General features: G+C 36.4%; 1 protein-coding gene across 6 annotated transcripts in view; it reads right to left on the bottom strand.

The window, feature by feature from the left end:
* LOC114339763 (anoctamin-5) overlaps positions 1–14000 on the bottom strand; it is a 202643-nt gene that overhangs the window by 88053 nt on the left and 100590 nt on the right. For all 6 annotated transcript variants that reach the window (XM_028290443.2, XM_028290441.2, XM_028290442.2 and 3 more), the window contains one exon: positions 11300–11465. In XM_028290443.2, coding sequence (XP_028146244.1) covers positions 11300–11465 — 166 coding nt within the window. The remainder of the gene's footprint in view (positions 1–11299; positions 11466–14000) is intronic.

Genomic DNA, 14000 nt, shown 5'->3' with positions numbered 1-14000 from the left:
CGCACGAAAATCGTGTTTTTTTCAATTATTTCTCTATAACTCCGAAGATTTTAACTTTACGACAAAAATACTCAAATAAAAATTCACCGTGATTAAATTCTGCATAGAGACGTGTTTTTACCGATCTGCTCCGACAAAAATTTTCTTTGGAAAATGCGGGTTTTCCCAACAAAATTTTTAATTTTCAAATAAAGTTTTAGATAAGTAATTATCTACCAATAATTAAATAATTTGGTGACTTAAAAGCCTTCTTTTTTTAGATTATATTTTCAGAAGCTGGTGAAAATTTAATGAATATTTTAGCAACAATTCAATTGTTAATTAATAATTTACGGTCGCAATAATAACCAAAATAATTATGATACACTGATCAAACTTTGAAATCTTATAAAGATGAGATGCCTATTTAATATTTGCTCGACAAAATATAAATTTTTAATTTTTTTGCATAATCTTTAAATGTTTTAAAAAAATAGTTATAAACAAATTAAAGTTTCTCAGAAAGTTTTTAATATATTATAATTTTAAAAAATAGCTAAAATGCACATTTCAAACTTCTTGAAAATGAATGCTTGAAAACTTTTTTGCAACCATTTGCAAAAAAGTTATGAAACAGCAAAATAAACATACGATTACTACGGTGTTTATAACTTTTTTTAATTCTTTCAAAGCGTAGAAGTGAGTTTAAAGTACAAGCTAATTATTTACAAAAAAATATCGATTATAAGTTTAATGGTTATATTTTAATTAAAGATTATAAATATATTTTTTTGTAATTTACACGCGCGAAAGTAGAATAATACAGTACTGTAGCTAAAATGTTCACTCGGAGCGACGACCGGCGGCCGCGACGTACACTTTTAATAAATAATGTATGCTCCGTGTCAGTCGCTTCGAGTGAACATTTTAGCTCCGACTCTGTATCAGGCCTACTTTTGCGCTAAAAATTACAAAAAAAAGTATTTTTAATCTTTGATTAAAATATAACCATTGCACTAATTTTTGACATTCTTTGTGAGTAATTAGATTGTACCATAGACTCACTTTTAAGCTTTGAAACAATTAAAACAAATTATAAATAACGGAGATATCGTATATTTACTTTGCGGTTTCATAACTTTTTTGCAAATGGTTGGAAAAATTTTTTTAAGCATTCATTTTCAAGACCTATGAAATACGCATTTTAAGTATTTTTTAAAATTAGAATATAATAAACACTTTCTGAGAAATATTAATTTGTTTATAACAATTTTTTTTAAACATTTAAAGATTATGCAAAAAAATGAAAAATTTATATTTTGTCGACAAAATATTAAATAGGCATCACACCTTTATAATCTTTCTAAGTTTGATCAATGTCTCATGATTATTTTGGTTGTTATTGCGACTGTAATTTCTTAATTAACAATTGAATTGTTGCTAAAATATTCGTTTCATTTTCACCGGCTTCTGAATTTATAATATATACCAAGAAAACTTTTATTTCACTAAGCTATATAATTATTAATAAATAATTACTGGCCCAAAAAAATTATTTGAAAATTCGAGATTTTGTTGGGAAAACCCACATTTTTCGAGGAAAATTTTCGTCGGAGAAAATCGGGAAAAACTTGCCTCTATGTAGAATTAAATTGGGGTGAATTTTTATTTGAGTGTTTTTGGTGTAAACTAAAAATCTTCGGAGTTATAGAGCAATAATTGAAAAAAATACGATTTGTCAGCGCCATTTTGTTTATAAAAAAAGTAGCACACTATCTGTGGACTTTGCATACCTATATTAACCCATTAACCGCCAAGCAAAGAAATACTGCAATAATGTGTAAATATAATTTTTGATTATTATATTTGATTAACTAGAGTAAAATAAACTTAAACATTCGTAAAAAATTTTTTTACACTTTGATAATGGCAGGTGTCACAACAACAAAATGGTTCGTTTTCGAACCTTTGGCGGAAATGAGATATAAAAATTGAAATACACAATTTTATTTGTTGTGAAATATCTCAAAACATTTAGAGTGTAAATGGACCTGGAAGTTTTCATAAACAAAAATAATATGGTTAGAACATTGCCTACACCTTCTTCAGCTTCTTTGTCAAAAATGAAGTCGAACGGCCCTCTATCCTTTTTAGAAATTATTTTAGATATTTGAAGTTTACACTTTCCAATCCTGTATCTTGCACTGTGCCAGTTGCATAAATTCGACGAATCGACATATTGTCTACTGTCTACAACACTACACATCCACCCTTATGGAGCCCCCCCCCCCTCCCCCACCCTAGATTATAACAAAACTGAATACCAGAATACCCGTCTTTCTAAAGGTACGTATCCACTATGTTCGTAATATTGGACCACCGAGGCACTGCCGCACGGTCTTTGGCGCACTGTTGCACGGTCCGGGAGCGCCAACCATCCACTATGTTCACGAACCTCTTGCACTCCGCGCTCCCTGCAACTGCTCCAATCGATACGGTATGCGTTCCTCTACATATAAACCGACACCAATTGGAACGCCGAGACGGAGCGCGCACTGTTGCACGGTCCGGGAGTGCCTACCATTCACTATGTTTACAAACCTCTTGCGCTCCGCGCTCCCTGCAACTGCTCCGATCTACATGCATGCGCTCCTCTACATATAAACCGCCACCTATTGGACCGTTGAGGCGGAGCGCACACTGTTGCATCGTCCGAGAGCGCCAACCATCCACTATGTTCACGAACTTCTTGCGCTCCGCGCTCCCTGCATTTGCTCCAATCGATACGGTATGCGCTCCCTTACATATAAACCGCCCCAGATTGGACCGCCGAGGCAGAGTGCGCAAAATTGCACAGCCCGGGAGCGCCAAACGTGTCCACTATGTGGAGCAGTTGCAGGAGCTCGGAGTGAAAGCATAGTGGATACGTGTTTTTACACATAATAAAGAAATATCCCAACAAATTACTGCCTGTGCATCACCTTGAACTTATTCCAGATCAGACAGGATTATATGTCGACTTCCGCCAATAGTTCGTTATCGAACCATTATTTTCAAACACGAGATTTGATGACTCAGAAATTATTTTTTTTTGTATTTTTATAACAATTGGTGTACATATAGGTTAAAAAAATAATGTTTTAATTTATTTGACCACAAAAGTGTTATGCCGATAAAATTACTACAGTAAAAATAAAGTTGCGTCAAAGGATTGAAAATGTCGGACATTTGGAAAATATTTTTGTGATGAAAGCATGAGTTTGGAAATTAAACAAAATTAAATTTAGTTACACTTATATCTTCTGGTTGCTTAAAAAATAAAAAGATTTAAAAAAAATTAACGAATTGCCAAAAAAAAATTCTACAAAAAAATGGTGCGTTTTCGCACCTTTGGCGCTAAATGGGTTAATAATATATACGATCTTATAATTCGATTCCAGCAATAAAATTGCTGGTAATAACCTTTCTTTGTACTTTACTAATTAGACCAGCCAGCGTATTATAACTATTTTTTTTTCAAAATTTAAAGATTATGCAAAAAAAAGAAAAATTTATATTTTGTCGATAAAATATTAAATAAGCATCTCATCTTTATAATCTTTATAAGTTTGATCAATGTATCATGATTATTTTGGTTTTTATTGCGACCATAAATTGTTAATTAACAATTGAATTGTTGCTAAACTATTCGTTTAATTTCCACCGGCTTCTGGAATTACAATCTATACCAAGAAAGCTTTGATGTCACTAAGTTATTTAATTAATGATTAAGAGGATCGGTACGTATTTTCGGCTGCAATGCTATTCAAATGGGGATTCATTTTTTTCGAATCCTGAGAAAACTAATAGGTATTTTTGAAAAATTTAAACGCAGAATGAAAGATTACGTTATTAGCGAGGGCCGAAAATCCCTGAGAACTTCTATAATGTTTATTTTAATAAGTTACAGGGGTGAAAAACTAAGAGAAAATGTAGTGTGATTTTTAATTTCAAATATCTCATTCGAAAGAAACTTCTTATATATTCTAATGGACTTTCGGCCCTCGACAATAATTTAATCTTTCCGTTTGTGTTTAAATTTTTTATAAATATTTATTAGTTTTTTCAGGATTCGAAAAAAATGGACACCATGTCCGTGGAAATCGAACATTCGCTATCCTTGTCATACAACGCATTCATTCGAATATAATGTTATGACAAGACTCAAGACAGTGACAAGTAGAGATGTGCCCGACCCGCTATTTTGATATAGCAGTTCATTCTGCTACTGCTTTTTAACGCTTTTACGATGATAATAAAATCAATCAAAGAGTTGTTTATTAAATAGTATTGATAGTGTATTTGAAAAATAATTGATTTAAGGCGTACAATTAACAAAAAGTTATTTATTGTTTATATATTATTTATGGAAAATCCAAGTATTTCAAGTCATTAAAGTTCAAATAAAAGTATTATTTTATAAGAGTTTGTTCCGATAACCGTAAATAGGTACCAGTTTAGCTATAAAGTAAAGTGCCCATGGTGGCATAAAATGTAGTAAATGCTAATGCTTCAAGTACGTACTACATTTTTGAAGATTTCACTACACTTAAAAAGCATATTTGCTTTTCTCCGTAGTGTTTGCTACTATATACCAGCCTACATAGAAGAATGTACTACGCTTTTGAAGTATGTGCTTGTTTAGTAGTATTTTGCTTCAGTTTAAGTGAAGTTGGTGGGTGTAGATCGTCGGCGTAGGTATTTTTTTATTACAATATGGCAGCAAAAAAAAGGGGGGGGAACTCGACGACCAGCTGTTTACCCACCACCGATACATTAGGTACGAAATTAAGGTGAAGGGGGGAATAAGACGGTCGATAGGACACACTGACATCTATTTTAACAAAACCACGTACCTATCGGAGGTCAGAAAGATCAACGAGGAAGAGATTTCTGACCTTGGCCAACTAAAAAGAGCACTAAAAGATGCAGCAAAGTTGGCCACCGTGAAGAAAAAGAATGATAAAAAATCCCCCTATTGGTGGACGGATGAGATTGAAGGTCTACGGGAGAGATGCCTCAGAGCTCGCAGGAATTATACGAGAAGCCAGGGCAGCCTCGAGCTCAAAGAAATATACAAGGAATTAAAGAAAGAATTAAATAAAAAAATAAAACAGGAAAAAAAGGAAAACGCCCCATATAAATTGGATGAGGACCAGCGGATGGAATCGGCTGAACTCCTCTTCCCAGCCAAAGACATCCAGAATTTTATAAAAATATTTCCAAATATGGTGGAGGAGTTTACAGAAGAGGAAATAAAAACCGCTGGCCAAGAGATGAAGACAGGGAAAGCTCCCGGCCCTGACGGGCTGCCACCAGAGGCAATCAAGATAGTAGCAACGGAGAAACCAGGTTTGATCAGAAGAATATGCAACGACCTACTGCAGAAACAAGAGTTTCCCAAAGACCTAAAGGAAGCGAACCTAGTTCTGCTCCTAAAACCTGGGAAACCCCCCGATTCGGCATCCTCTTATCGGCCAATATGCCTCCTAGACTGCCTTGGTAAGTTCTATGAGGCGCTTATCAAGAAGAGGCTGGAAGGCGTGTTGGAAGATGAGAGAGTGCTATCAAACCAGCAATATGGATTTAGAAAAGGCCGATCGGCAGTCGATGCCGCGGCCTAAGGCCGATCGGCAGTCGATGCCGCGGCCTGGATAAGGGACACGACTAGAGTAAGCAAAAAAAAGTGGGTGGTCCTTGTTCTGTTGGACATTAAAAACGCTTTCAACTCGGCAAACTGGGGCCTCATTATAGACAGAATAGTCGAGAGTGGGGCTCCGGAGTATGTGTCCAACAGACTACCTATCTGAAAGAACCGTATGTATATCCAAGAAAAAGAAGATGGAAATGACCGCGGGTGTACCCCAGGGGTCAGTCCTGGGACCCTCACTATGGAATATATTATATAACGGGGTACTAGAAGTAAGCACGGAGAGAGGAGTAAGGGCGATTGCATACGCGGACGACCTGGCCTTACTAGTCGAAAATGATTGGGGCATAATAGAAAAAGTAAACCGAGCAATAAAAAGAACCGCGGAATGGATAGAAGAAAATGATCTAAAACTAGCAGTAGAGAAAACGGAAGCGATAATCTTGAGGGGACCGAGATATAGAGAAAATATATTATTCCAGTACAAAGACTCTGAGTTAAATACTTAGGAATAACTTTTGATGACAAAATAAAATTCGGACCACACATAGAAGAGGCATGTCGGAAGGCGGAAGAAAGGACCTCCACACTAAACAAATTAATGCCAAATATAGGGGGTCCTGGATCACAAAAACGAGTAGTAATGTTACAATCAATCATGTCCATCTTACTATACGGGGCCCCAGTGTGGCACGAGGTACTAGAGATGGCCAAATACAGAGACATGCTTTTTAGAGCACAGAGGAAACCTCTGATCAGGGTATGCAGCGCGTACAGAACCGTTTCAACCATTGCCTTACAAGTGGTGGCTGGGTCTGTGCCGGTGCACATCCTGGCCAGAGAAAGGGTCCGAATGCATCAGAGGGGCAACGGGGCAATTGGTTCAGGGACACAAGAAAGAAAGAGGAGCTTGGAGATGTGGCAGAGGGAATGGGCAACTGAAGTCGGAAAGGCTGCCTGGACGAGATGTCTGATTCCGGATGTAGTGAAGTGGTGCGAGTGCCGACATCGTCGCGTCAACTACTACTTCACACAGTTCTTGACGGGACATGGATCGTTCAGGAACTACACCTTCCGTATAAGGAAAACGGTGGATGATCTATGTCCTGAGTGTGGGGTGGTGGATGATGCGCGGCATGTCGTATTCGTGTGCCCTGCATATCGTGCGGGGCGAACTGAGCTGCAGCTGGATCTGGGGTCTCCTCTAGGTGAGCCACAAGAGCTCATGGATAGAATTATCGGAAGCAGGAGGGACTTCGACTTGTTCATTGCTTTTGTCACAAAAACCATGAAGCACAAAGAAGAAAAAGAGAGACGACTACAGGCGGGATGACCCATATTACATATCATATTATTTATTTACAAAAAAAATCGTTTGTGTTGTGGTTGGTAGTCAGCGGGGGGAGGACCCTATACACCCTAACCACGCTGACTGCCTATTTAATTTTATCTATTTTACTTTTTAGCTGATTTTATCTGTTATTTATTATTTTATCGGATTTTATTAATTAATCTATTTAATTTTATCTTTAACTCTTACCGTTCTTTTATTTTCACTTTCTACTTTTTCCTGTTCATGTTCTCTATCTTTTCTTTCTATTCTCTGTTTCTCTTTCTTTTATTTTCTCTTTTTCTCCCTCATCTCTTTTATTCTTGTTTCCTTTTCTTATGTTATATTTGTTCGTATCGTTGTGGGGCAGTCAGTGGGGAAGGACCTTTTACATCCGACCTACACAGACTGTCCCATCTTAATATTAGAGTGAGTGACTGAATGGGTGGATGAGAAGGCGTGCATAGATGAAAGCATGAATGATTGGAGTTGCTCGTAACTGTCAACTGGCATTCTTTGGTTGGTTCCATCTTGGTTTGGGTGGCGTCCTGGCTGCCCCACTACCCCGCGCGCGGCGACCGGTCTGGTGCGGCGCGCGGGGGCGGGGGGCGGCCAGGCGGCCGGCTAATCCGTGGAATACATGCTGGGAGTGCCGGAGGGGAGCTATGAGTAAGGTCGACGGGTCAGATATGCTCGCTAAGAGCGGTTCCGGACCCGCCGGCTGGAGAAAGAGGAGGTGGGTTTAGTCGGTAGGCGGCCCGGCAAGATAGAGATAGGACGGGCTGAATCCGACACACCTGGGACACCTTCCCAGAGGGTCTTAAGAAGATTCCCACCTCCCAAAAAAAAAAAAAAAATATGGCAGCATTTATGATTGTGTGTCATAGAAAAATTTACAAACTAAGAAAAAGATTCTTAATTTTTGGGGTTATTCTTTTATCAAATAAAATTTAATAATTGTGAAGAAGATTAACAAATAACAATTGTTCATTTTTATCCTCGCGTAACTATTTTGTCGCTTCGGATCTGAGTCTCTCATTTTTACTCATGTACAATTCTAATAATTTGGTACGCAAAAATGTGAATTCACAAATCACAAGCACATGGAAAACTAATTCCATCACTATTGGTGTAATGCAGACACGGCTGGCGCTACGCTTTGTAGTGATCATAGTAATAAATCATTTGATGTCATCATTTGATGTGAACAATCCAACATATTTAGTTTACTCCTTTAAACGACAATAAAATTTAATGTGAAAATTATTGGTTTACCGATAGATTTTATAGATCATATTATTTTCACTCTAAATTTAAAATTAATTTGAAAAATACAAAAGTAATTAATTTGATTTATGTAAAAAAGTACTTACTTCAATTGAGCTAACCGTCCATTTCTTCGCTTTTCAGTAACACATTTCTTGTAACAACGTCCCATACTTTAATTTGCGCAAATAAAGGAATAAATAAAGTCTTTATAAATTAATTGAGTAATACTACATTTATACAACGCAGTTCTTCACATGTTCAAACCTTATCTAAGCTTTCCATGGTAACAGGACATTATTAAAATATCTTTACAACTTTTTTCCTTTTCGACTATTTGTATAGTATATAAATAATGGTAATCACTGAATTTATAATTAGTGAAAAAATAATCCTATCATTTATACAAGTAAAGGTTATCCAAGAACATTTAAAAACTGAACGAAACCGAAATAGCCATCTCTATCTTTCTAATGACAATGTCACTGTCAACATAATATTACATCTGCAGTTTCCATACCAGTGAGAATTTTACTACACGTAATTTGCCGTGTAAAGACAGAAAAAGTAGGGATAGCCGTAAAATATTTGCGAATTATGTACCCATAGCCTTAATAATTACTTACCTAAAACTTTATTTGAAAATTAGAGTTTTTGTTAGGAAAACCCGCATTTTCCGAGGAAAATTTTCGTCGAAGCAAATCGTGAAAAACACATCTCTATGCAGAATTTAATTGCGGTGAATTTTTATTTGGATGTTTTTGTTGTAAATTTAAAATCTTCGGAGTTATAGAGCAATAATTGTAGCACACTATCTGCGGACTTTGCATACCTATATTATTAATATGGAGGATCTTATAATTATAAAATTGCTGGTAAATAACTTTTCCATGAATTTTGCTAATTAGCCCAGAGTATATACATTGTCCGAATATATCAATGACAAAATATTTATATTTACGACGCTGAACAATACTAACCTAGAAATTACAATTGCCATTTTACCATATGATTTGGAACTGCAGACGAGTTGCAGGTAAAACCTGGAGATTGAAACCAAAGGTGATCTGTTGGTTATACACATCAGTGATACGACCGACAGTCACTTATGGGTCAGTATTCTGGTGAGAAAGACGGCTTTGCAATCTTGTGTGACCACTCTCACCACCCTACAAAGACAAGCGCTTCTAAATATAACAGGAGCCTTGAATAGTACAGGAACGGCTTCATTAGAGGCTATCCCAGGTGTCCCTCCGCTAGAATTATATATTTCGGTGGTAGCCTTTATGACCATCCTGAGACTCAAACTGAGACTCAAAGTAAACAATACTTGGAGGCCGAATTATGTATTGAATAGCCACACAAACACTACTGGGACTATACTGAGGAATCCATCTTTATGATGAACTCAGATATGATGACACCAGAACTAATCTTCACTGAGAAGATTAACACAATTATACCATCTAGAGAACAAAAAGTGCCAAATATTAATGGGGTCTTAATAATAATAATAATATCGTATGGCATTTTTGCCGGGGAGATCCTTTCGGATAGTTCCGGCGCCATTTACATCTTTAACCCTGTTTTAAGTAACTAGTGCCGATGTACACTAGCCCAGGGGGACGGACGGCTTTACGTGCTCTCCGAGGCACGGTGAGACGGCTCGTGTCATTATTGGAAATGAAAATGGTTTGTCTTTGGCAGGGCTCGAACCCACGTCTACTGGCGTATGAGGCCAGCGTTTATGCCGTTACTCCACGGCCGCTCACATGGGGACTTAATATGGTTTACTGATGGATCTAAAACTAGCCATGGTATTGGGTCAGGAGTCTTTGTGCAAACACGTAACTATAATAAATCTTACAGCCCAGGTACAACGGTGTTCCAGGCTGAAGTTTTTGCTTTGGTGGCCTGCATTGATGAAATCATTGATAAGGACCCTAAAGCTAAGAGAATCAACATTTACACACATAGCCAATCGGCTATTCTGGCTGTAAAGAACCCTCTCACCAAATCAAAACTGATGAGAAACTGCAAAGATCTTCTCAATAACCTGACAAATGACAATAAAGTGTCTTTAATGTGGGTGCCGGGTCATGAAGGGGTGCATGGGAACGAACGAGCAGATATGTTAGTGAAACAAGGCTCGAGAGAAACTTTTGAAGGCACAGAAACTTTCTGTGGCATCACTAAAGATGCTACGAAAAACGAAGTTCAGAAATAGCTGATAAAGAATCATTAAAATAAATGGAGAACCACTCAAGGGCAAACCCAGACTAAAAAAATAATCAAGAATATTGAAAAAAAAAAACTCTCAAACAGTTTGATGAACCTCAATAAACGAGAGATCAAAACGACTGGACATTGCCGTTTAAGAAATCCCCTATACAAACTAGGTAAGGTGCAGAAAGTGCGAAATGGAAGAAGACATACTATGCCATTGCAGTGTGCTAGGTGATGTAAGGCAGGACTTCACCGGTCAAATAAAGTTTGAACCAGAAGAGATCCTAAAACTACCAATAAGAAAACTGTTGGCCTTTGTTGAGGCCACAGGACTTAGAGTTTAAGGAGAAGAACAGGGTTTGGTACAAAGGTCTTATGACCAAGTGCCAGAGATTAACGAGTCTCGCGTGAGTTAAGAAGAAGAAGACCATAATATGATTTTGTGAAAATATTGTCACAATCGATTACTTTTGTGTCAAATTATCTTTATTCGCATAATTGATTGTTTATCTATTTAGAGTATTGTAATCGCCAACCAATTATACATCTATATCTAAATATTAGTCGTTTTAATATGCAAATACACGTCAAGGAATACATAATTTTCCAAGTTCAATGCATAGGTTAGGTTAGGTAAGTTTTTCTCTGTCACTTCAAACTGTAATGCGTTAGAGAGAATTCGATAATATATGATGCACTGAAAAAAGGGTTTGGGATGATCTGTACTTATCAGTATTTACGAATCCAGAGAAATCAAGTACATACATACTCTATAATAATGATACAATAAATGATCATTGAAAACTTACATCATGTAACGGATACCCTGCTGAATAAACTTTCTCGTTTAACAGTCTTTCCAGACCAAAGTCAAAATCATTGTTATTATCACTGTACCTCTTTCTATCTAATATAAACTGAACAATTCTCGAACGTATCGCTGGAGTGAAGAAATAGGGTGAATTCACATCGAATCTGAAATTAAATATGTCTTGTAAGTTTAAGCATATCTTACTTCAAATATTCTTTATATAAAATCCATTGTATATTTTTAATCTTAGTCTTTAATACTCCAATGGTATATATGGCTTATTCGAAACAGTTTTATAGTAATGCGGTAAAAGTTTATCCTAATTCACAAAAAAATCCACCAGAACTTCTCTGTATATGTATAACTTGTAAATCCATAATAAAGTATAAAAATTTTTGAGTTGAATGTTAAATAAGTATATGAAAAAAATTTATTGACAAGGGGAGCAAAATATTGATTGAAACAGATACTTTCAAATTCATAGTTTTTCTAGAGGAAATGTATCAAATATGTCAATAAACACGTCAGCAAGTATCCACTTATTGGCTAAGCAAAATTATTAAGAGCAAACAGTAGCGAGCAACAGGTAGCAACAAACGCGTTCCAAGATTGAGGCCCTTGAATATTTTGTCGAGATATTTGGCACACATATTCGTAATATAATAAAGAATGGCGGTACAGAGCCCAATTTCAGAAATATGTTAGTATGTGGAAATTACTCTATAAATAAATAAAATATTGAAAAAATGGAGTCTGTACCGCCATTAAGAAAGACAAAAAAATACACTTTCTTCATTCGTTAGTGAGACGGAGTTCCATAAGATGCATGGTAACTCTTTATCTAAAGAGGAGAACATTTTTCACAAATTAGCTGATAAAACAATGTCACAAATAACAACTACATCAGTGCCTTCTCCTTTACTTCGCTAAAACTCGAAGTTATATTAGGCTACGAGAGTTAAATAGAAAAATTAGTTTAAAAATGCTCAAAGGAGCCTAGAGAAGAAAATGTCAAAATTAACCAATTTTAAAATATAATAGTATTTTATTTTTTTTTTGTTCTCTTGGTCCGGGTTAGCCGAACTCCGGACTTCCGGGTTATCAGAGGCCCACTTATCGGGGTTTCACTGTATTCTATAAAATGTCTGCATTTTTTCTTTCCTTTTTTTGGTAGGACGATATAGCTAATAGTATTATTTATAACATGGATGTTTTCTTTTCTTGAAAATATTTTTTAATAAGCTGGCAATTTAAAAGAGAAAACATTTCATCAGGTTATTAAGACAATACTACAAAAAAGAATTTATAGTATTTTTGAATTAATAATCATGGCTTATTATTTTTGGACGTATTTCTTCGAAAATAATTTTCAAATACATTTTTAATGAACAACGTTTAGGTGGACAAACATCCCTAGGAATAATAATAGTACATAAAACTATTTTCTCTTATAAATAATCATTTTTAATCAAAAAAACAGACGCTATCATTTTAAATTCGATAAAACTGGAACGTATCTCCTAAAAATGATATGCATTTACAAAGCATTCTCCTCGCGCGTGACGTCACAACAGCGAGAGAGATGCGCCTCTGCATACTGTCTTTACGTGTACCGTGGTATAAACGTCACTGTCAGTGTCGAATTACCGACGCACTGTTGCCTCACTTTTGAAAGTTCGCAGAACTTTCGCAATCCTGGACCGCGTTTGTTGCTACCTGTTGATCGCTACTGTGTGCTCTTAATAAAATACCGTAAAACCCATAACCTTCTTATTATTTTAGAAATAATTACATCCATAATGCACACACACCTAACAACATTTACTACATGCCTACAGCATACCTTCCAAATTATTGTTCAAAAAAATTCATTACCGACATTCCTATTTCATCATCATCCAGCCCTTTGCGTCCACTGCTGGACATAGGCCAGCCGTCCTTTTGACCCGACAGTCATTTTGTCCATTGTGCTCTATTTTGAGCACTTTGCATCCAATTTCTTGACATTTTCTTGAGATCGTCAGTCCAAGGAGTAGGGGTCTTCCTCTACTTCTTTTGTCTAACCTCCTATTTACATTACAAGCAATAAATGAGACTTCTAGTGGAAGTCAGAATCTACTAGAGTGGAAGTAACCTGTAGGTAAAGTGTGCTAACGCGTACACCCAGAAATGGACTGTGGGTGTGATGAGGGGTAAGAAAGGCCTGTTGGAGGGAGCAGACGACTATAGCATAGTCATACGATACGCCTAGATATTCACTGATCCTTAGCCGCGTCTCCAATAAAGAGACTGGGGAAGCAGTAATCAGGAACCGCCTAAAAAATCTAGACCTTACAATGAAAGATAAATTTTAAAAAATCGGATGATCGTGGAGGCTAGACAAATCTTTTTGATCAACTAGGTTTCTTACAAAGGTATTGAAGTCTGCTCACTTTAAGGCGTATTATAAACTTTATCCTTTAAGACCATCAATAACTACATCAGAGTTCTACAGACGAAACTCCAGCACACTAAGGCAGCATCTTTAGAACTTATTGTGGCAATGAGATTGTTCGATCTAGGTCTGATCTTACCTGCGCCAAATAAGATATCAATCAATGCTGCCATTGATGAATTTCTGTTTCAGGGATTTAACGACGGTGAAGTAAAAGGTCACAGAGGAAAGGAGTATGATGGAAGATCCTACACATGGAATGACC

The sequence above is a fragment of the Diabrotica virgifera genome, chromosome 1 (genome assembly GCF_917563875.1).
Source record: "Diabrotica virgifera virgifera chromosome 1, PGI_DIABVI_V3a".
In the NCBI taxonomy this organism is placed as follows: Eukaryota; Metazoa; Arthropoda; class Insecta; order Coleoptera; family Chrysomelidae; genus Diabrotica; species Diabrotica virgifera.
This window is presented reverse-complemented; position numbering and strand designations above follow the sequence as displayed.